We start from the raw sequence: 20,817 nt of genomic DNA on the forward strand, positions 1-20,817 counted from the left end.
CTTACGAATTTTGTTTGTAGAGTTAAATAGACCATATCTTTCCGATGTACAGCACATTCGTTTTAGATAAATCAATTTAGATATATTTTATTTATAGCTTTAGATACAATCCGAAATAATTTATCCAAAATAGACGTTTCACTGCATAGTGCCGGATAAAAATAATCGAATATAGCATTTCTAACTTTGAAAATGTTATAAAAGTTATTAGATGGCACTAATAAATGTTCGAAAGTAATCGCATCACTAACAACATATGCGCGAAGGGCTATTACTGTTTGTTCATCACGCGGATGTTCTCTACTTTTACCAACAAAATAATTAAAGCACCGATTTATTATTATTTAGATGTTTATTATTATATTTATTATTATATAGATTTTTATTGTTATATTTATTACTATTTAAATATCTCAGTGCTTTTTTGACAATATATCCGACGAGATATTCTATAACGCACATCTTTAAAGAGCACGTTGACATCGACAATACTGCTAATTTATTGTCAATTTCTAATTGTATATTTTCACTTTCGATGTCAATGTTCTCTTTTTCCATTTTATTTAATGGAACATCGTCTGTCGTGGACGTAATGAATTGGGACAAGATTATATCCTCTTCTAATAAAGTTGCGTCACAATCAGGTTGACAATTATTGTTATAAGAATTACTATTCAAATTCAACACCATTTTTTCTGATGGTGGGGCGCACTGCTTCTACAGAAGGATTCCGATTGTATGTGTCACCGTGCATTCTAGGAATTGAAACAAAATTTTTTAAAATATCTGTATTGAAGTGAGAAATCATTAAAAACATTACATTTTTCTTTTTTAAATCATGGCAAAGCTTACAATGACATTTACTAATTCTTGCAATCTTAAGAAACGAGGCTGAGTTTTTAATCCAGAAGATATCATTACTAACCACTATATAACCTAAACATTAGGCATACTCCGTAATTGTGTTGATATACATCACGAGGAGATTTGCTATTTAAATTATCAAACAAGTTATTGAAGGTTTCGAAAAAGCTGGTATGATGCTCGGTTTTATACAATTAGTTGAACATGTAGTGAACAAAGTAAAAGAAACTCTTTTGTTGAATACTTGGAATTCGGGCTTACATTTCATTTTATCAAAATCACCTGGCTTTTTGTTTTTCGGTTAATTTGTAAAATGCTCTTGTAATTTCATTTCGTTCTAAATTCTATAACAATTATTCTTGGCGGTTTTAAGCAAATGTAAATAATCGAATAAAAAGTGAATTTTTTTATTTCTAATAAAATAAGGATTTTGAATATTAACCCGTCTTTTTGTCATTCTTTAATTACTTGTATTTTGATTGGAAACAATAGCTCTAAGTTTCTAACCTGTGCTGTGTAAAACATCTAGAATAACATTTAATATATTTGGTAATTGATTTGTTCTAATTCCATTCTTTGAAACATTGAGTATTATTGGATGTTTTCAATTATTGGAATTAGAAAAATTGCACTTGTTTAAATTATAATGTTTCCTTTTACCTTTTTGATGTTTCATTGTATCTAATACTAGCTTATATTAACTAACTACTATTGTGAAATAAAACAAGCAAAGAGAAAGAGATTAGTTAATTAATTGCAAACAAAGTAATTAACTAATTGTGGAAACTAATTAAAAACAACCAGAAAATTGGAAATTTAACCTACTTATCTCTTTGCCTGTATCTTACTGTTGTTCCAAATAATCTTAGATTGTAAATTATTTCGTAGATTTTTATCTTTTTAAAGTGGGTATCGTTCATGTGACAATTTGTAATCCTTACTACAGTAAGCGGTACAATCTGTTTTGTATTCTGTTGGTAATGTTGGGAGTGACACGAATATGGTAATAACATAGATGAGCATACAGCAATACAAGAATATCCTATTTTTAGTCAATGGTAGTAGGGCTCTAGTTTCAGGATTTCGGGCCAAAAAAATATATTGCATGATTGGTCTACCCTCATATTTCGTCTGTACCTTAATTTTATAGGTTCTTATACATACTAATGTGGTACAACACTTGGCTGTATGGTGCAGCACCTGCATTGTGAAACAACTAAGCAATGGATGGGAGGACTCTCACTGCTTCTTTGTTAATACTTAAAATCAAACATAAACATCAGTCGTGTGCTACATGCTAGATAGAAAACAGCAAAAATGTCTGAAAATTCGGTATATGATATGGCCTACCGCGGCAAAACCACAGACGTTAAAAATTTATTAAATGAAAATGAAAAATTAAAAACAGCTAAAGATGGTGTAAGTGCATCGTTGTTTATATGAAATATTTTTTAAGGTTATGTTATTAGCCAAATTTATTTCTTCAGAATAGTCGAATGTTAATACATTGGGCAGCACTTGGAGGACACGATGACTTAGTAAGATATTTATTATCTCTTGATGTACCGGTAGATCCTACTGATGATGTAAGTAAAATAAGCCATTAGTAAGTAATTTGTCATATAATTTTATGGTAAACTGCAAAATATGCTTTCTCATATCTTACTAGTTTTATTCAGAGTTACCTAACATTTATTTTAACTATCTATTATTTCTAAATAAATCACGATATATATTTACTTATTAGTATGTTACATATAATAGTACATATAATAGGCAATATTTACCTAAAGCAGATTTTCTACTGAATTGTTTTCAGTAGAAAAGTAATAAACTAAACTAAACTATTGAATTGTTGAGGGATTTCTTAAACTTACTATGTGAAAAGCATTTTAAAGTCGTTTAAATTTGATATATGATATCTTATAGGAACTAAAATATTGTTTTCAATTTCATTGAATATGTTATTTCCTAGTATATACAATAAATATATAGTATATAATATATATAATAACATATATATATTATTTTTATATATAAAGTGTTAATGTTATGATTTATTACATAAAAACATATTTAACCATTTGAATCCTAGGGGTCATTGAAAAAATAGAGTGAAAAAATCCCAAACAACACATTAGCGCTCGTCATATTTATTACTTATCTGTATTATTATATATGCGTACTATTAGTTTATAAATATTCCAAGTTTTGTTCAATTAAAAGTATGGAGAAGATAACAATGAGATACAAAATACCATCAGCATGGGACTCTTTGACACAAAATCTAAACAGCGCGATCGCGCTGCTTGGAGCTCAAACGGTTAAAAACGATATAAACAAAAAAATATGTTTCTATGAAATAAAATTTTGGTCGTTTAAAATTAATATTTACACTATTAAGTAATGAAGCTTATACTCTTGTTTTATATTTATAATTGCCTTTATCTCTTCTTTTCTGTGAATTTTAGTGATACGCAATTTATATAAATCTAAACTACTATACATAATTTGTAATTTATGATACATGTTATTGTATTTTCGAAAAGTGAAAAATGATAGAAATTAACAGATATTGATCATGTATATTATTATGTATATTATTATGAAAAATAACAAAAATCGACAGATATTAATCTTGTATTATTTTGTAAAATAATATTTGTTTACACCACAGTTATTTCATAAGAAGAAGATATAAATTTTAGGTCATTGAACTTATTTATGAAGTCAACATTTTGTCTACCATATGTAACTTTTTTTGTTAAATTGAAATTTGTGAAGAACACTGTTTTGAATAGCATACCTTGAAATAAATTTTTATATATTAAACTTTTGATAATGTAATAAAAGTACAAAGAGATAATGATTTAGAAAATAATTATTTTTTTATTATCAAGATTTCTTGCTTTTCTAATGTCAGATACAAAAAATGCACATTTTCAACTTAGTATGAGAAATAAATACCTATTAATAATTGTTTTATGTACATATGTATATATGATGATATTTAAGACATGAAATGTATAATACTACATTTAATTAGCCTGAATCTTTCACGTAATACACTATGAAATGGTTAATAATAAGTAATTACATATTTATAAAAACAGTCATACAATTTCTAGATCTTTATATTATCTTTTTATATAATCCTTTGTGATGAGGACATATTTTAGGCATTATTTGAATTTAGATTGTTTAGATTTTAATTAATAGCAAGATTCATTTTATAACTCAAAAGATATTATAAGAAGATCTCTGAATACAATTTGAAAGATTAAAATTTATGCTACATATCAATGTGTATATACATGAGACATCAGATGCAAATTTGATACTTTAAAATCTACAAGCACGACTAATATTTGTTGTCTTTTATACCTTAGGCCTTAAATGAGAGATTATTTGCCACATAAGTATTTTGCGACTATTATTATTATCTAGTCTGAATTAACATTTAGGAATGTAAGCAAATATTTTAGCAATAATTTCACTTATGAAATATCGCTTCATATCATAAAATATAGTAATAATAGAATATAATATTTTGTATTATATAGAAAATACATGAAATTATAGTATAACTAAAAAAAAAGTTTCTTCATGCAAAGTTAAAAATATAAGATAAAATTCGTCTTATCTCTTTAAAAAAAATTGTAAGGTAGGCTGACATATGTTAAATACAGCTTTCTTTATTCATCTAATCTAACTATTGTTAGTTCCTGTTTGTATTTATAAACAATTTAGAATAAATTACTAACTCTATTGATAATGTAATTTTACTTCAAAAAGAAAACCTAAAAAATCAATTTCATATCAAATATATCATAAGTAATAGTTTAGAAACATTCAAAACTAGATATTATTCAAAACTACACTACTTATTTTTACTACTACTTATTTTTAGTTTTTCAAGTTCTAATGTTGTCCAAAGGCTTATGAAAATATTGTAGGGTAGCACCTAGCATCAACTCATTTTTACATGAGGAATCATCTACTCCTTAATTGCATCATGTTAAATTAATTAAATATTTTAATTGTGTTGTTTAGATGGATATGACACCATTAATTTTGGCAGCATCAGCTGGTCGTGAGAAAGTTGTTAATACCTTACTAAATGAAGGTGCAAATGTTAATGCCAAAACTCAAGAAGGCCATTCAGCATTGCAATATGCGGCATCAAAAAACTGGAAATCTATTTGTGTTGCATTACTAGAAAAAGATGCTTATATTAATATTACCGACAAACGTGGTGCTACACCACTACATAGAGCCGCATCTAAGGGCAATATTGCTATTGTGAAACTTCTCATAGAATATGGACGAAATTTAGATATCGGTAGATTTTTATATTAAAATCTTTGTTTAATCAATACCTATTTCATTTAATTTTCTAATAATCTTTAAATAGATGTTTTCATCTAAAAATAGTAAGCTTTCAACAGCTTAATTTCTTAACAATTATGAAGATTATTATTCTACATTTCTCTGAACATCAATTTAGATGTTGTGGTTTTTAAGTAAATGTAATTAAATTTATTTTTTGAATTATTAGATAATAATTTGTATGAGTTATAAATATTAGTTCTATGATGTATATATTTTACCTAGGAAACTTTTTTTTCTAGATAGTAAAGATGTTGATGGCAATAGTGCATTACATTTAGCATGCGAGGAAAATCGTGTTGATGAAGCTAAGTTGTTAGTGAAAAATGGTGCTACCACAACACTGATGAATAAACAAAAGAAAACGCCTCTGGATTTAGCAAGTCCAGGATTAGTACGGCAACTGAAAGAACTACAGGGAAATTGACCTTTAATAATAAAATGAAGCATCAATGTCATTGGCTCAGTGATGTTCAATCTGCGTTTTTTTAGCGTTAATGCAAACTTAATATTTGATAATATGAAAGGTGTGTTATGTTAATTTATTCATACAAATTCGTACAAATAATTTTGTTATGTTAAAGATAATACAGATATGAGATATATATGAATGAATTCCTATATAGTTTTTAAATAACAAGTATTCAAAAAGAGGAAGAAAAACAAGAACTTACATTAATTATAGTTAGCATCTCAATGTACAATAATTTTTATAGTTGTAAGAGATACAAAATGAATGAAAATAACATTAATGTTTTCTTCAACTTGAAGATACAGCGTTCTTCCATACTACATGAAAATGTTATCAAAACAAATTGTTTATATGGGATAATGTTCAAAATGCCAATATTCAAAATAATATATGGCATATAACTAGAAACTATTATACAAGATTGTATTAATTAATTTGCAAACAAAATTTAACAAAATCATTTAATCTAAAACCGTTGAAACTATTTCATCTGCTGTCTATCCGATATAAATAATTTAACATATTTATTTGAATAAAAAAAGTCAAACGAAGGTGAATATTTCTTATAAAAGTCTTCATCTTCGTAAAAATATGGATACTAAATGGAACAAACGTTTCTTAATAATGTTAATATATAATATATAAATCTCATTTGCTTTTTATATATTACACAAAATTAAAATCATCTATTATTATAAAACTTCAAAATCATGTGTAAATAGTTTAAAGAACTATTAATTTAAAGAATTAGTTTCCTAGCTTAAAAAAAATTCTATTATTCAAAAATTTGTGTTTATAACATTCTTTTCATATCTTTCATGTATGTTAATTTAAAAAATGTATTAAGCAATAATAACAAATATATTACATAATTAAATATTCGATGCTCTTATATCAACAAATTTCTCTGAAATTCAACTAATTTTTTAAATTACAGTTTTTTAAAAGGATGCTAATAATAATATAAAATTATAAAGAAATAATATAGCAATCATTAATTAAATAATCGATTGAAAATCACTGACCATAACACTTTCTTATTATTCTCAGTTTTCAGCATTTATTATGCTTTCTCTTTAACATACTTAAGTGTTATTAATATTTGATTTATACCTATATAAAATGTATCAAAAAGATTCATTATTTAGCTGGTCAAATCCTATTATCGCTGTCTCCCATTTTTTACTCTTCCAGTTAATTTATTTTTTCCATACTTATCTGTTTCAACCCCATTGGGATTCATACTCTTAAATAGAGATAACATTTCCAATTCCAAAGTTAATTGCTTAAATAAAATGCACCACAGTTGAAAATTATTTTCTGTGCTTATTTACACAAATTCACAGCAGTTCACAGATAACATTAGGTGGTCTAGATTTCCTTTTCCTTCAGAGAAATTTTGGATGGTTTATAAAAAATATGTTATTGAGTTTTTAGTTTATTTTTATATATAAATTTTTTTAATAATTTGTTATCTTAGATAAATAATTTGATATAAACAAATTTTCAATTTAAAAAGTATATACATATTATAATTTCTCCTACTAATTCTATATTAAATTTACACTCAAATTAGAAACAAATAAGATAATAAGAGTCTATCTTGAAATATTAATTCTTTTCAAAATGTTGAATGTATTACTTAAACATCTTTGATAACGGAATATCAGAAAATTTGGTATTTTTAGAAGATATACATATAGATATATATATATATGTATATATGTATATATATATGAGTATATTAAGAATAAGAAATAAAATTCTGTTTTTACTAAGTATTGTAAATTCATTTCAATAATTGAAAAAGGAAATAAAGGAAAAATTAACAAAATTTTTATTATGGCTATATTGGAGATATTTTAGTATAATTGTTATGTTGATTGAATTCCTTTTACATTATTTATTTGTTATATCTCTATTCATTATTTATAATAAAAATAATAATTATTATTATTGTGGTGTGATTTTGCACAATTAAAGATGTATATTTTTTACAATCATCCAAATTTCCATCAAAAAGAAATGCATTTGATGAAAAGGTTGTCGACGTTTCAGTGTTCGGTATTCAAGCTTTCTATACTTTATAAAAGATCCTGAGGTTCAGAGCTTTCACCTATGTTTCCAGACCTAAAAAAAGTACAAATATGTATATGTATCCTTTTACATTTCATTTTTGTATTCTACTCACACATCGTCGACATTTCTATTCAATAGATATAATTGAATACAATGATTCTTTTTACGTATGAAATTATAATTTATTTCTTATTAAGTAAATTCGTCGAAAATGTGTATAAGTTTATTAATTTAATCAAAAGATTTTCAAATTTAATTCATCATCATTATGTGGAGAAAATAGTCCACGATGGTGTGAAGTGGCAGTTCAATTGCGAATTTGAAAAGCCCGCCTAAAAAATCACTAGAAAGTTGTTTAATGTAAAAAACAGGCCGGTTTCGTCCAGACACCAATCACTTTGCCATATCAAAAAATAGAATATTCCGGACATATATATAAAGTATGCAATAAAGTATGTTGCACTTAGGAAATAATATTTTTGTACAAAGTATATTTTGTTTTTGCTCCAGCATCGGTTACGAAGTAATGTAGTTGTTTTCAATATCGAAATTGATAGTACACGTTATATATTAGGTACTTTTATCGCAAAAAATACATATCTATTAAGCTTTTTTTTATGTTTAATTGAAGAATGAAGTAAATCCGTAGAAAATAAATTGATCAAGTAGTATCATTCAATTTTTTTATAATAATTTTTTTCGGTATAAGACTTGTTTACCAAATACCCCATACTTTACGATACTCTGTATACGTATACATATGTACGTGTAATACATATGATCGCTCATTAACCTCCTTTTATCTTTCATTCCGGGTTGTAAATACCTTTAAGAATATTTATCTGTGTAATCAAATAATGAATATCTCAAGGTAACAGGGAACATCGCAAGTACATATAAAGTCGTTTGCCTGCTTTAAATTCTTTTCTTTGTTTAAATCTTTACAAAAGGAGGTTAAAAATGCGTTTTTTCTAATGCATGAGAAATGCACATGTCATAAAAAATGCATATATAAAAACATTGCTGGCTTTCTCTTCTTCCTTTTTTAAATTTCGTTTTGTGATTTTCGACGATTCAATTTTAAATGCATAAAGAAATTCATTAGAACATTGCTTTTCTACCTAAAAACATTACCGGTAGAAGTAAAGTAGTCCTTCGAAACTGTTTGAAAAAGTTTAATATGTATATATAGCTGTAAAAAATTGACGTTTATTAGTATGATATTTATAAGTTCATGCAGATGGTAAAACAATGATATGAAAACATACATCGACTTTTCGATGCATTTAAAATTGAATAATACGAAACGAAAAAGTTCTCGATCTACGATCGACCCTAAGTACCAATTGATAACTCTCGATCGTCGATTTCTAGTTCGTTCCGTCAGACGAGTTGGAAACAAAAAAATTGACTATACAATGATTATTTGAAAGAAATCAAGAAGAGCAATTATTAACACATTCGACCGAAACATAAAGAATAAAATTTTTCTTAAAAATAATAATACTACTTTTCTTCGCTTTGAAATTTGATATCCGAATAAGATATCTTTTTCTGTGCAAGGTATTTAGACATAAAAAAGCAAGTTTTCTTAGACGTTCTTTAGCTTTCGATCGTTTCAATCTGCTTTAATTTCCTTTAGAACTGTCCTTAAACTTCTGTGAAACATAAAAGCAATTTTTCTTCAGAAGTTTTAAATTTACTTTTTATTCGTTTGATTCGATGCTGTTAGTATATTATTTAAAAAACAGTTTCTTTAAACACTTTGATTAACAAAAAGTAAGTTTCAGCCTTTCGAAAATTCTATTAATCTCACATCTTTCGGAACGATGCTAGAATCGTCCGCCATTGACTTGATTATTAAAAATAATTACAAGTAACATATTACGATATTTTTCGCGATAAAAATAAAAACTGCGGCAATATAATAATTAATAATAATAATAATAACTATAATATAATTATAATAGATATTAATGCTGCCTAAATGCGGTGTTAATTCGTTATCGATTATGCAGCCCCAATAATATATTTCTAGTCTGAATCTTACCCGACTATGTGGTAGCATTTTCCAAAAAAATGACGAACATCTTCATTGTAAGATATAATTGAAAGAATGTCAAATATGAAGTGTGTATGGCATTCAAGTACTGTTAATGCATTATAGCATTAATATACATATTTCGTAAGCGTATATTTTGCACATTGAATTTATCGAAAAAAAAGTTCGATTAAATTTACTTGTACAACCTTCTTTTGCTGTTTGCTTATTAACATTGAAAAACGTTAATAAGCTTGTTATAAAATATATAAGAAAGACTCGCTCATATCAAGTTGACCAGAGAAAATTCGTCATTTTCTGTGGAGTTCCGGAAGAAACGGAGATAAAATACTACTTAATCGGCCCTGTCGGGTTTCTTATGTACAGAAGAAAGCCGCCGCCCTCGTGTAATGGCATCGTTGGGTGCACTGGAATCGACTTCTGAACTCATACAAAGGAGTTCTCCGATTCGAACTTAACTTTGATCGAAACGGATCTTGCACACACTTCTTGGACCTGGATATTTTTATGAGTTTCCTGCGTTGTGAGGGTTCAATAAGTGGTGTGTTTTCTTGTTCAGTTGACAGTTTCCTCACCATCGATGCTTTCATCCTGTGTCGTCGAATCGTCGCCGGATCCACCGGTTTGAACAGAGCCGCGTTTCAGACGCGTCGAACTAAGGCTTATTGGAGGACCACCTCGTCTGTGCAGACATTTCATACAGTTTTAATCAAATACCCTGCTATCTAAGAAAGACGATGAATAGTTTCATAAAAATAAACAAAACGATTTTTAAATTATCAAAATTAAATGTCGTTTTTCAATCTACAGATGCTTGGTATACCCTTTTCCCAGTCAACCAATTATATACGCAAAACTAACAAAGTAATAACAAATTATATGATAAGCATTTTAAAACAACTATTTTAAAGTCTCTTAGTATGTTTGAAGATGTTTGAAATTACATAAAGAAACAGAAAACGAATAAGTAAAGTTAATGAGAATGTAACTAAAATTATATATGTAATACACACGTATAAGATTAGTGATATATCTTTAAGAGGGAAAATAGATTTTGGGATAAAAGAATCGTTAATAAAATTAATCAAATAGTCAGGAAGGAAGGATGCACTACAAAATAATATACAATTAATAAAATAAATAAATGAAAAGTAGTAATAGTCACAACTCACATAGTATAATGGAGAAAAAAGGAAGTAACAAGACAAAGGAGAAAATTATTTGAAATATTTGCAAGAAATATTCTATATAATTGAATATTTTATAGTTCAAAAATATATCTAAACTATATGCATATGTATAAATGACATGATTCGATATTAAAAGTAATTTAATTTATAGACTAACCAAGACTCGAGGAATGCTTGAGACTTGAAGAAATTCCGCTTTTTTCACGTGGGGTATGAACTATTCTTTTTCCCTCGACGCCTAAATATTTTAATATGTATAGTCATTTCTTATTTTCAAACCAATTTCCAGTAATTTAAATAAAAGGCAAAGAATTAGAACCTTTTGTCTATTAAATATCTTGACATATTTATCTTTCTCATAAGAAATAAATTATATAATAAAATTTTGCAACAAGTGCAGAGAATTGACTATTGTTTATAAATATCAAACGGTTTTTATATAATCGATATATATTTATTTATATTTGATTTCACGTTTATATGAATGCCAGAGAGTAAACACCTCACATTCTATTTAAATTCTATTCTATTATAAATATAAAACGAATAAAACGAAAGATATAAGTATTTAAAAAATTGAACGACTAAAACTTACCTTAATTTATTTTTAAGATTTGCAACCTCTCTGGTTAGCTCTTCTTGAGATTCAAGCATATCATCCATTTCTCTTTGCGCTTTCCTTTTCATTGCTTTATGCCTGCTAATTTCTTCTTCAGCTTCGTCAAGCTGTCTCTTCAAAGCTTTCATTCTAGCATTCACTTTTTCTGCTTGTTCTTTATATTGATCTGAATTTCTCCTTTCGTCTTCTAGCTGTAAACTTAATTCCTTTAGCTTTTTCTCCAATTTTCTATTAATCTTCTGCTGTGCAAATCTTTCTTTTGCTTCAGTTTCTAATTGTTCATCAAGATTATTAATCTTTGATTCTAATTGTTGAATGGTAGCTTTGGTCTTTGCTCTTTGAGCAGTTTCTAATTCTGTGAGTTTCGCCTTCAACTCCTTATTTTGCCTTTCTAATAACAATTTGTGCGATTCCAATTTCTGTGTAGTTGATCTCTCAGTCGTTAAATCATTTGTTAGTTGTTCGATAGTTATTTGCGCTTTTCTAGCTCTATCCATTAGCAGTTCACCATTTGATTGCTCTTCTTCTAACTCTTCTTCCAATGTTGCTATTCTAGCTTCTAATCTACGTTTTTCATCCAACATTAATGTACCCTTATTAGCGTTATTATTGAGTTCTTCCTGTAATTCGTCTCTTTCGTTCTCAGCAGCTCTTCTAGCGCGTTCACTGCTGGCATAATCTTCAGTTAATTGCATCAAGTCTGCTTCTAAACTCTTTACCTTTCTCTCAGTTTCTTTAGCACTTGCTGCAAGTTCATCTCTGGCAGCTCTAGCTTCCTCAGTTTCTCTAGTGCAATCTTTTATTTGGACTTGAAGTTTTTTCAATTGTTTCAGTGCATCTTCTTTTACCTTATTGTGCATTTCCAATTGCTGTTCAATATCTTTATAGTCTGCTTCCATTTTTTTACGTTGTGCAATAGCGGCAGCTCTTTGTTTTCTTTCATCCTCTAATTCCGCTTCAAGATCGCGCAATTGTTTCACCAATCCTCTTCGTTTCTCCTCAGCTTGTTCTTCTTTAGCTTGCAAGTCTCGCTCGAATTGGGCTCTTAGAGCTTGCATATTTACTTCTAGACGCAACTTTGCATCTTCCGTAAATTGTAACTCATCCTCGAGCTCTTCTACTTGAGAACGTTGCTCCGCTAATTGTGATTCAAGAGCACGTTTTGCTTTTTCTAGTTCATGCACATTTTTGTCTGCTGTTCCTTGATTGTTTACGAGTTCGTCCAATTCTGATTGGAGACCTCGACGAATTCGTTCGAGTTCTTCAACTTTCTCATTCATTTCGTCAAGTTCTCGAGTTAAGGATAAGACACGAGTTTCTTTTTCACGGGCCTCACGTTCGGCAGCATCACGTTGCTCTGCATACTGTTCAGAGACTGCTTTTTCTTCAGCCAGCACCTTAAAAATAATAATAATACTAAGAGAAAGAGAAGTTTTAAAATTGATCATACTAATTCTACTATTACTTTTGAAACTTATTAAATGTTTATTATATCTAAATGTAACGTAAAAATGAATATTTATATTACTGGTAATTAACATCTTATAGACCGTGAATAATCTGTGAGAAGCGTGCAAAAAATCATACTGACGATTACACATTGTGCTTTAATAAACATCTTTGTGGAAGTGGAACTTTTGAAGCCATATAATGTTATAATAAATTATATCATGATATATAATTATAAATAGAATTACTAGATAATATATACAAATAATTATATCCGATTAAAAATTTGTGCATAAATGGTCCATAAGATATTCAATATTGCGTAAAAATAAAAAATGGTTCAGTGTAAATAATTTTTATATTGTTATTGGATACCAAATTTTCTACATTAAATATTATGAATCATTAATAATGATAATTGAAAAACTCACAGAAAGTTCCCCAAACTATCGTTAATAATTAAAAAGAAGTAACAATTCTATTAATTGCAAATTAATATAGAATTAAAGAATAAAAATTAGTTATAGAATAATAGAACAAGAATATATCTAATTATTCAGATATCGTTAATAATAGAAACAAATAATCAGTATAATATGAATATTAAGAATTTATTTGCTAATACTAACTAATAAAACTAATAAATTGGAATTTATTGTACTGTATATAAACTAAGAATTATTAGTATTAAATTAAATATAAATTAAGAATTTTAATTTTATATTTTTCCAGTTAATAATCAAAACTGCACCCACAGTTACCTTATCGAAATTTTTCTGTTTCTTCTCCAATTCCAGCACCTTTGCTCTTTGCGCTTCGAGCTCAATGATACTATCTTCTAATTCTGCTTGAATCTTTTTCTTTGATTTGTCTAATTTATCATTAGCAGCTTGTAGTTCTTCAACTTGTCTTTGAAGTGCTTCAATGTCTTTCATGCACCGTTTTCTTGCTTCTTCCAATGCTGTAGCAGCTTCAGTTTCTTCCTCAACTCTTTTCTTTGCTTCAGCCAATTGTACAGTTAAGCCCATAACCTATTTTAAAAAACAAAGCTGATAAATGAAGGTTTCATTTTTGTGATTTTTTAAAAGCATACAAAATTTTGTTGATTAACACCCAGATATTGAAAATAACGAACTTTATAATAAGCAACTACAATTAAAATTAGTTAAGTGCACCTACATTTAAAAAGTTTTAAATCATCAGTTAATTAAATAATTAGAAATCACACCTGTTTATCTAAGCATCTCTTTGCCTCCTCTTCTTCTTCTAATTGATCATGCAGACTTTCCTTTTCACTTTCTAACGCTCTCAATTTTGAACTTAAAGCTAATTTTTGTCTTGTTTCCTCTTCAAGTTGTTGCTGAAGTTCTGTAAATTGAGATTCGCAAGTTGCTGAAGCTTTCAAGGCTGCAGAAGCTTTCAACTCTGCTGCCTCTAATTGTTGCATAATACTTTCCGATTCTTGTTGTAATTTTGTTACTCTTTCTATCAGTTCCTGCCTGTTTCTTTCCACTTCTGCAAGTTTTGCATTTACTTCAGCAAGTTGTTGTTCAGCCTGTTTTCTTCTTCTATCTGATTCCTGCCTGCTCGCACCAACAGATCTAAGTTCTGTAGCTAAATCAGCATTTTCAGCCTCCAACGTTCCCTTTGCTTTTTCTAAAACAGCTTTAGTTTTCTTCAATGCATCCATTTGTTCGTTCAAAGCAGTCAATTCCTGCGTGTGCTTATGACGCATATCCGCCAATGTTGCTTCATGTATTGATGTTTCTTCTTCTAAATTCTTCTTTAATGTTGCTAATTCCTGTTCTCGTTTGCTTCTTAATTCTTGCTGTGCAGCAGTTGTATCTAAAGAATCTAATAATTCATTTTTCAATGCTTCTAATTCCTCATTTAAGTCTCGTTTTAGTTTTTCTGCTTTTCCCCTAGCAGCCTTTTCAGCTTCTAAGTCTTCTTGAAGTTCGGCCAATTGAGACTCTAATTCACGAAGTGCCTTTTGAGCTTGAGCTTTAGCTGCTCCTTCTTCATCCATTTTTGCCATTACTTGATTTAATTCTTCTTCACGTTTACCAAGTTGCAGTTGAAGTTCTTCTACCTATAAAAATTTATATTATTACTATTGTTTTATACATTTACTTAAAAATATATTTCTTACTTCAGACTAAAATTATTCTTACTTTTTTCTAATGTGCTTTTATTGACAGAAAATAGGAAAACAGAACTTATAAAAATCACTATACCTGTGTCTTCCTTTCTGCAAGTTGTTCCTTCAAATCTGATACTTCAGTTTCTATTTTCCGTTTTGATCTATCTACTTCCTGTCTTTGTTGATGATCTTTCAACAACCTTTCTTCAAGATCTGCAATTGTCGCTTCATGTTTTGCTTTTAATTTGGATAAGTGCTTCGCTTTTTCTTCTTCCTCAGCAAGTGTCTGAGATAAATCATTTGCTCTTTCTTCAAGGATCTTTTTCTCCTTCAACAATTTTTGATTTGTATCCTCAGAAAGTGCAAGGTCTTCCTCAAGTTTTTTGATTTTTGCATCACATTGTACTTTCTCTAACTGTAATTTCTGTCTAGCAGCTTCCTCCTCCTCTAACTGCTCTTCAAGATCACTTATATTTAATTGCAATTTCTTTTTTTCTTGAGTCAATCCAGCACTTCTTTCTTCTTCCTCTTCAATTCTTGTTTCCAAATCATGAAGAATCTCTTCTAGTTCTTGCTTTCTGGCAGCTAATCTCGCTCGCATTTCTTCTGCTTCTGCACATAATTCGACTTCAGCTTGTAATTGTTCTGCTAACATAGTTTTTTCTTCCATAGCTTGTTGATATTTTCGTTCATATTCTTGTGCAGAATGTAATTGCATTTCTAACTTGTCCCGTACTTGTTTCAATTCATCTTCTTTTTGAGTCAATTTTTCCTCTTGTTTTGTCACTTCCAGAAGTGGTTTCACCTTCGTATACAAACGCCACCATTGCCAATTTCTAAGTTTTAAATAAGCAGCACAATTTCTTTGAATAATTCTAATAGCATTTAACTGTTGCAAACGTTTCTGATAATTTCTGCGAGCAAGAAAACCACGACAGAATGCTTGGAAATTAACAATTATGTCAGTAATTTTATAATCACGTTCTTCTTCAAGATGAGCCAAAACTCCAGCACGGAAGAAAATTTTTGATTGACCAACGCGATAAAGATTAGGGTCAAGTTCAAGAGCTTGAATCTGAAATATAGATTTTGTGAAATTACATATACATATATATTTTAAATTTCTAGAGCAATTAAGAGCAAATAATAAATTATATTATGTATATGAATACATATATATATTATTGATTTATATATGTATATATAAATTTTAAATCAATATAATCAATATTTTACCAATTTAATATTTTATTAATATTGAATATTGTATTCCATCATCATTATTATTATTGTGATATTCATTCGTAGTAAAAAATACAATATATAAACAAGATTACACTTACCATTTTCTCACAAGCTTTCTTTCCATCCATAAACCCTTTAGGAATAGCATTTGGTGTTAGAAGTTCGTATCTTTGTCTGAATTCTTGAAATGGTATTCTATTTGGAAATCCTTGTCGGCAAATTCGAATTCCTTCTAAAACTCCATTACATCTCAATTGATCTAGTACCAATGGTGCATCAATTTTTCCAGCCTTCTTTTCATGATTTGGTATGATGCATCTTACAAAATTAGGATTTGTGTTTCTTAAAGTAACCATTAATTTTGCTAATTGTTCCTTGTACAGTTGAGAAACTGTTCTGAACATGCCTTTTCTTGTTCTTGCACCAAATTGTGTATCAGTTAATGCTTGCTGAGCCATTCCAACAATTTCTGCGTCTTTCCAAATATGACAAACGAAAGGATCTTGTGAATTTTGTAAAAGGCTAACAACATTTTCATTCAAAGGATCCATATTTTTCATTAACCATTTGGCAGCTGAATAATCAACTTTTCCAGCATAATGTATGATAGCAAAATCTGCCACACCTCTGAAGTCTGTTTTCATGAATTTTGGATGTACACTATGTGCACCTACTAATTTTTCAACAAATGTTTTATCTGTTGCTTTAGGGAACCAACATTCTTCATCCAGTAAAGCCATGATGCCTGTTTTGAATTAAAATTTGCTTAAGTTATTGAAAAAGGATTGACGATAAATAAACATAATTTGTAAATAACAAAGTTTCCAATATAAACAAAAGTAATTTAATTTTAAAACACTGAAAAAGTAATATTAAAATGTATACAATGTATTATTTAAATTCACTAGCATGTTACTTCGACCGACTGACTTCAGAAAGAAAATGTGGAATGTAGATATGTATTAAATGTACAAGCTACATTAGAAAGGAGCATTAAGTAATTTGAACATACCCATCGGTTTGTCAATCAAATCAATAGTTGGTTGCAAATCTAATCCAAAATCAATAAACTTCCATTCAATTCCTTCCCTTTGATATTCTTCTTGTTCCAAAATGAACATGGTATGGTTGAATAATTGTTGTAACTTCTCGTTAGTATAATTAATGCATAACTGTTCGAAACTGTTCAACTCGAATATTTCAAAACCAGCCATATCTAAGATACCGATAAAACTTGCTCCTTGTCTTTTTGTCCGATCCAATGATCGGTTGATTCGGTTTACAAGCCACCTAAACATTCTCTCATAGCAAGCTTTTGAAATTGCTTCTACAGCAAATTCAACTTGCTCTTTTGTTTGTGCTTTCGTTACGAAGTCTCTACCCACTTTAATTCTTGGTTTTAAAAACGCTTTTGTCATTTCTGTTACGCTCAAACCGAGTAAATGAGAAATTTTTTGAGCAACAGTATTGTCCGGTAACGTGGCTTGATCCGAGTTCCTTTCTTGACGGAACTGCATAGAACCAAATAACATTACCGCAGACACGATACGAAAGATCGAAGAAAAATCTTCATTTGTCATGCCCATGATATGCATGGACTTCACGGTTGAGAAGAACTCAGCTGAATCGTCCACTCCTGGAACTGGTAATGCGCCATTGGAAAGGAATGGATAGTGTTTCGGATCCTCCAAGATAAATTCCTCTGAAATTTTTTAAATATCGAATCATTTTTGTGTTCTTTTTTTAAATATATTAAAGGGATAATTGTAGAGCACGAAAGAGAAGATAACTGTTATCTTTAATGAACTTAATGAACTACTATTTTCTAACTATAATGAAACATACAATATAGATAATATTTAGTATTTCCTTTTTTTGAAATATATTCATTTTGAATAACTCAGAATATAATAACTCAAAAATTTGAATTCACTCAGAATAACTTATATCATTGAAATTGATATAATAGAAGTCTACTGATTCTTTTCTCTACTTATGATTTTTTGCTCATACAGAAAGAGTTCATGCTCAAGTAAGTGCACTAAACTGACAAGAGTATTTAATCTACTGACTACAATTTTGTTGAAATAAATAAAGTTCATAAAAACGGAATTCTACTATACTTTAGTTTGCTCTTTAACAACAATAAGCATGACAAATTATTTGTCCCATGATCTTGTATAATCAAGATCCAGTATTATTGGAACTTATAGAGAATGAAATATTTAATTACATATAATTGCATTTATTCTGAACTTATGCTAACTCGTGCTTGAACTCGTGATGAACTCGTAAACGAATAAAGATCAAAATTTAAAGCCTGAATATATACTCAAATCTGTATTTACAAAATTAATTTTTTATTTCAATTTCTCCCTTTTCTAGAAATTAGATTCTAGAATTAGAATTAGAATCTAGAAATGATTCATCAAAATATGTCATTTTCATCCTCCATCTGCAGTGTTGCTCCAAAGTGCACAGTGAACGGAGTACAGCTGAGCTTTACAGAATGAATGATACACTCATAGTGAAACGCCACTGACAAGTACATATAAACGCATGTTGAATGCATAATCGAACGATCAGTTCGCATTTCTATGATACACATCGTACAAAATGAATATGGAAACGAATGCGGATAAATCAGAATTTTGATTTTTTGCAAATTATGCAAATGAATATAATTATTATGAGTATTTGCTTATACAAAATGTTTTGCTAAGGGTAAACGAAACTTTGCAAGTTATTTTGTGGTGTTATTCTAAGTAGAAAATATCTAATAAGCATATCATTATTCCTAGTGTGCTAAAAATGCCTCTTAATGCAATAAAACTAATTATTTATCCGCAATGCTCATTTGGAGTCTTCATCTGAAGCATTCATCCAGTGAAGTTGTGTAAATAATCTGGCTTTAATCCTTCATTTTCTCTGTGGACGAATCATCGCCAGTGGTTCTCCAATAACAAACAGTGTAAATTCAGTTTTACTACAATTTAGCCATTTGCATTTTGTCTCGTACACAATTAAATTTCATAACCGTTCTATTTTATACGTGGCTTCCATATTGCATCAATTCCATTTGGGATAATATATTCTTCCAACCTTTAAGACTGAGATTTATATATGCCATTTCATAAACAGAAATTTAAACAGGAAATGGAGAACAAGGACGTTCTAAATTTGTATTTTGACGAATGAAGAAACTGATGCATTCATCATAGCGTTACGTTATTAAACGACGTCCAAAATGATTCGTTGCCTGACATTCCACGCATGAATAATTGAACTTCAAGTCAGGTAGCACAGCTGAGTCATCTATGAAGAAGGTTGTTTCAATTCGTTCGTATCCTGAAAGAACGGGCTTAATCGGAGAATAGATTCGGCTATGGATCAAAATATCCCCAACAAGTACAACACATAATGGGCGGAAACGTTCAGTGTCTCGAAGCGGGAATATCGATTCACTTCTCCGTTGCGAATAGTAATAAACAGTACGTCCTATGGGCTTGGCCTGAGTCAATAACATTTTACACGGCATAAACGTGCACAGAATAAACCTATATAAGACAAGTTGAACTGATAATGAACTGATAACATATATCATCATTTCCATGAATCTCAATCTCATATTGTTATTAAACCAATAAATTCTAAAATACTTCTTGCAATCTATTTACGAAGTTATTCGTGGAAATGAAGCTGTTCCCTCAAATATCATTTATCTTTACAGTTAACGTATTAAGGCGAAAGAACTGAAAGAAATTTGTGTCATAAAAGGAAAATTATGAAAAGTGTAAATGATTTTTTTTATTACCAATGACAAATCTCGACTTACTTTTTTGATCAGCGGAGGCACCCGCTAGGAGTTGATAAAATATGTGGAAGGTTCTCTCATCTTTCGCTTGTCGAATTGCTCTTGACTTTTCCAGAAGATAAGTCTCTATGTTCGCACCGGCAATGTAACCCGAGGCATCGAAGTTTATTCGAATAAATTTACCCTGTTTCATAAATTGTCAGTTATTAACATTATTAATTATCATTAAGGCAAATTGTTTGTTAGGTACAATGCACTACTTAATATTTTCTCCTTTTAGACTCTTATTTAAAAAATATATATATTATAATTAATATAATATATAAGTATATAATTAATAAAACAACAATAACAAATAAAAAATATAATTTATATAATATATTTAATAATAAAATTAAAAAAATGATATATATATGTGCGTATATTTTTTCTATTTTCTGAATCACAGTAGAAAATATTAATTTCATTGTATTATATCTGTTAATAAGTAC

At 28.8% G+C, this 20,817-nt stretch overlaps 2 protein-coding genes across 6 annotated transcripts in view; one reads left to right on the plus strand and one right to left on the minus strand.

Annotated features, from left to right (window-relative positions):
- Nucleotides 1–709: 709 nt before the first annotated feature.
- On the plus strand, nucleotides 710–7,041 carry LOC117165180 (uncharacterized). The gene is made up of 5 exons (XM_033348639.2): nucleotides 710–796; nucleotides 2,015–2,283; nucleotides 2,352–2,450; nucleotides 4,918–5,206; nucleotides 5,496–7,041. The coding sequence occupies exons 2-5, from the start codon at nucleotides 2,182–2,184 to the stop codon at nucleotides 5,678–5,680; spliced, it is 675 nt and encodes a 224-aa protein (XP_033204530.1). The 5' UTR covers nucleotides 710–796; nucleotides 2,015–2,181; the 3' UTR covers nucleotides 5,681–7,041.
- Nucleotides 7,042–7,608: 567 nt separating this feature from the next.
- Nucleotides 7,609–20,817, minus strand: part of zip (myosin heavy chain 10) — a 28,659-nt gene continuing 15,450 nt past the window's right edge. For 2 of the 5 annotated variants that reach the window (XM_076626224.1, XM_033348647.2), the window contains 8 exons: nucleotides 20,348–20,510; nucleotides 17,525–18,214; nucleotides 16,611–17,257; nucleotides 15,362–16,342; nucleotides 14,353–15,216; nucleotides 13,886–14,155; nucleotides 11,652–13,072; nucleotides 7,609–10,548 (listed from right to left, as the gene is read on the minus strand). In XM_076626224.1, the coding sequence (XP_076482339.1) occupies nucleotides 10,422–10,548; nucleotides 11,652–13,072; nucleotides 13,886–14,155; nucleotides 14,353–15,216; nucleotides 15,362–16,342; nucleotides 16,611–17,257; nucleotides 17,525–18,214; nucleotides 20,348–20,510 (5,163 nt within the window). In that variant the 3' untranslated portion in view covers nucleotides 7,609–10,421. Of the gene's footprint in view, nucleotides 10,549–11,213; nucleotides 11,295–11,651; nucleotides 13,073–13,885; nucleotides 14,156–14,352; nucleotides 15,217–15,361; nucleotides 16,343–16,610; nucleotides 17,258–17,524; nucleotides 18,215–20,347; nucleotides 20,511–20,817 lie in introns of all 5 variants that reach the window. The other 3 variants (XR_013060639.1, XM_076626223.1, XM_076626225.1) reach the window with 3 other exon arrangements.

Source organism: Bombus vancouverensis, chromosome 17 (assembly GCF_051014615.1).
Source record: "Bombus vancouverensis nearcticus chromosome 17, iyBomVanc1_principal, whole genome shotgun sequence".
NCBI classification, from domain to species: Eukaryota; Metazoa; Arthropoda; class Insecta; order Hymenoptera; family Apidae; genus Bombus; species Bombus vancouverensis.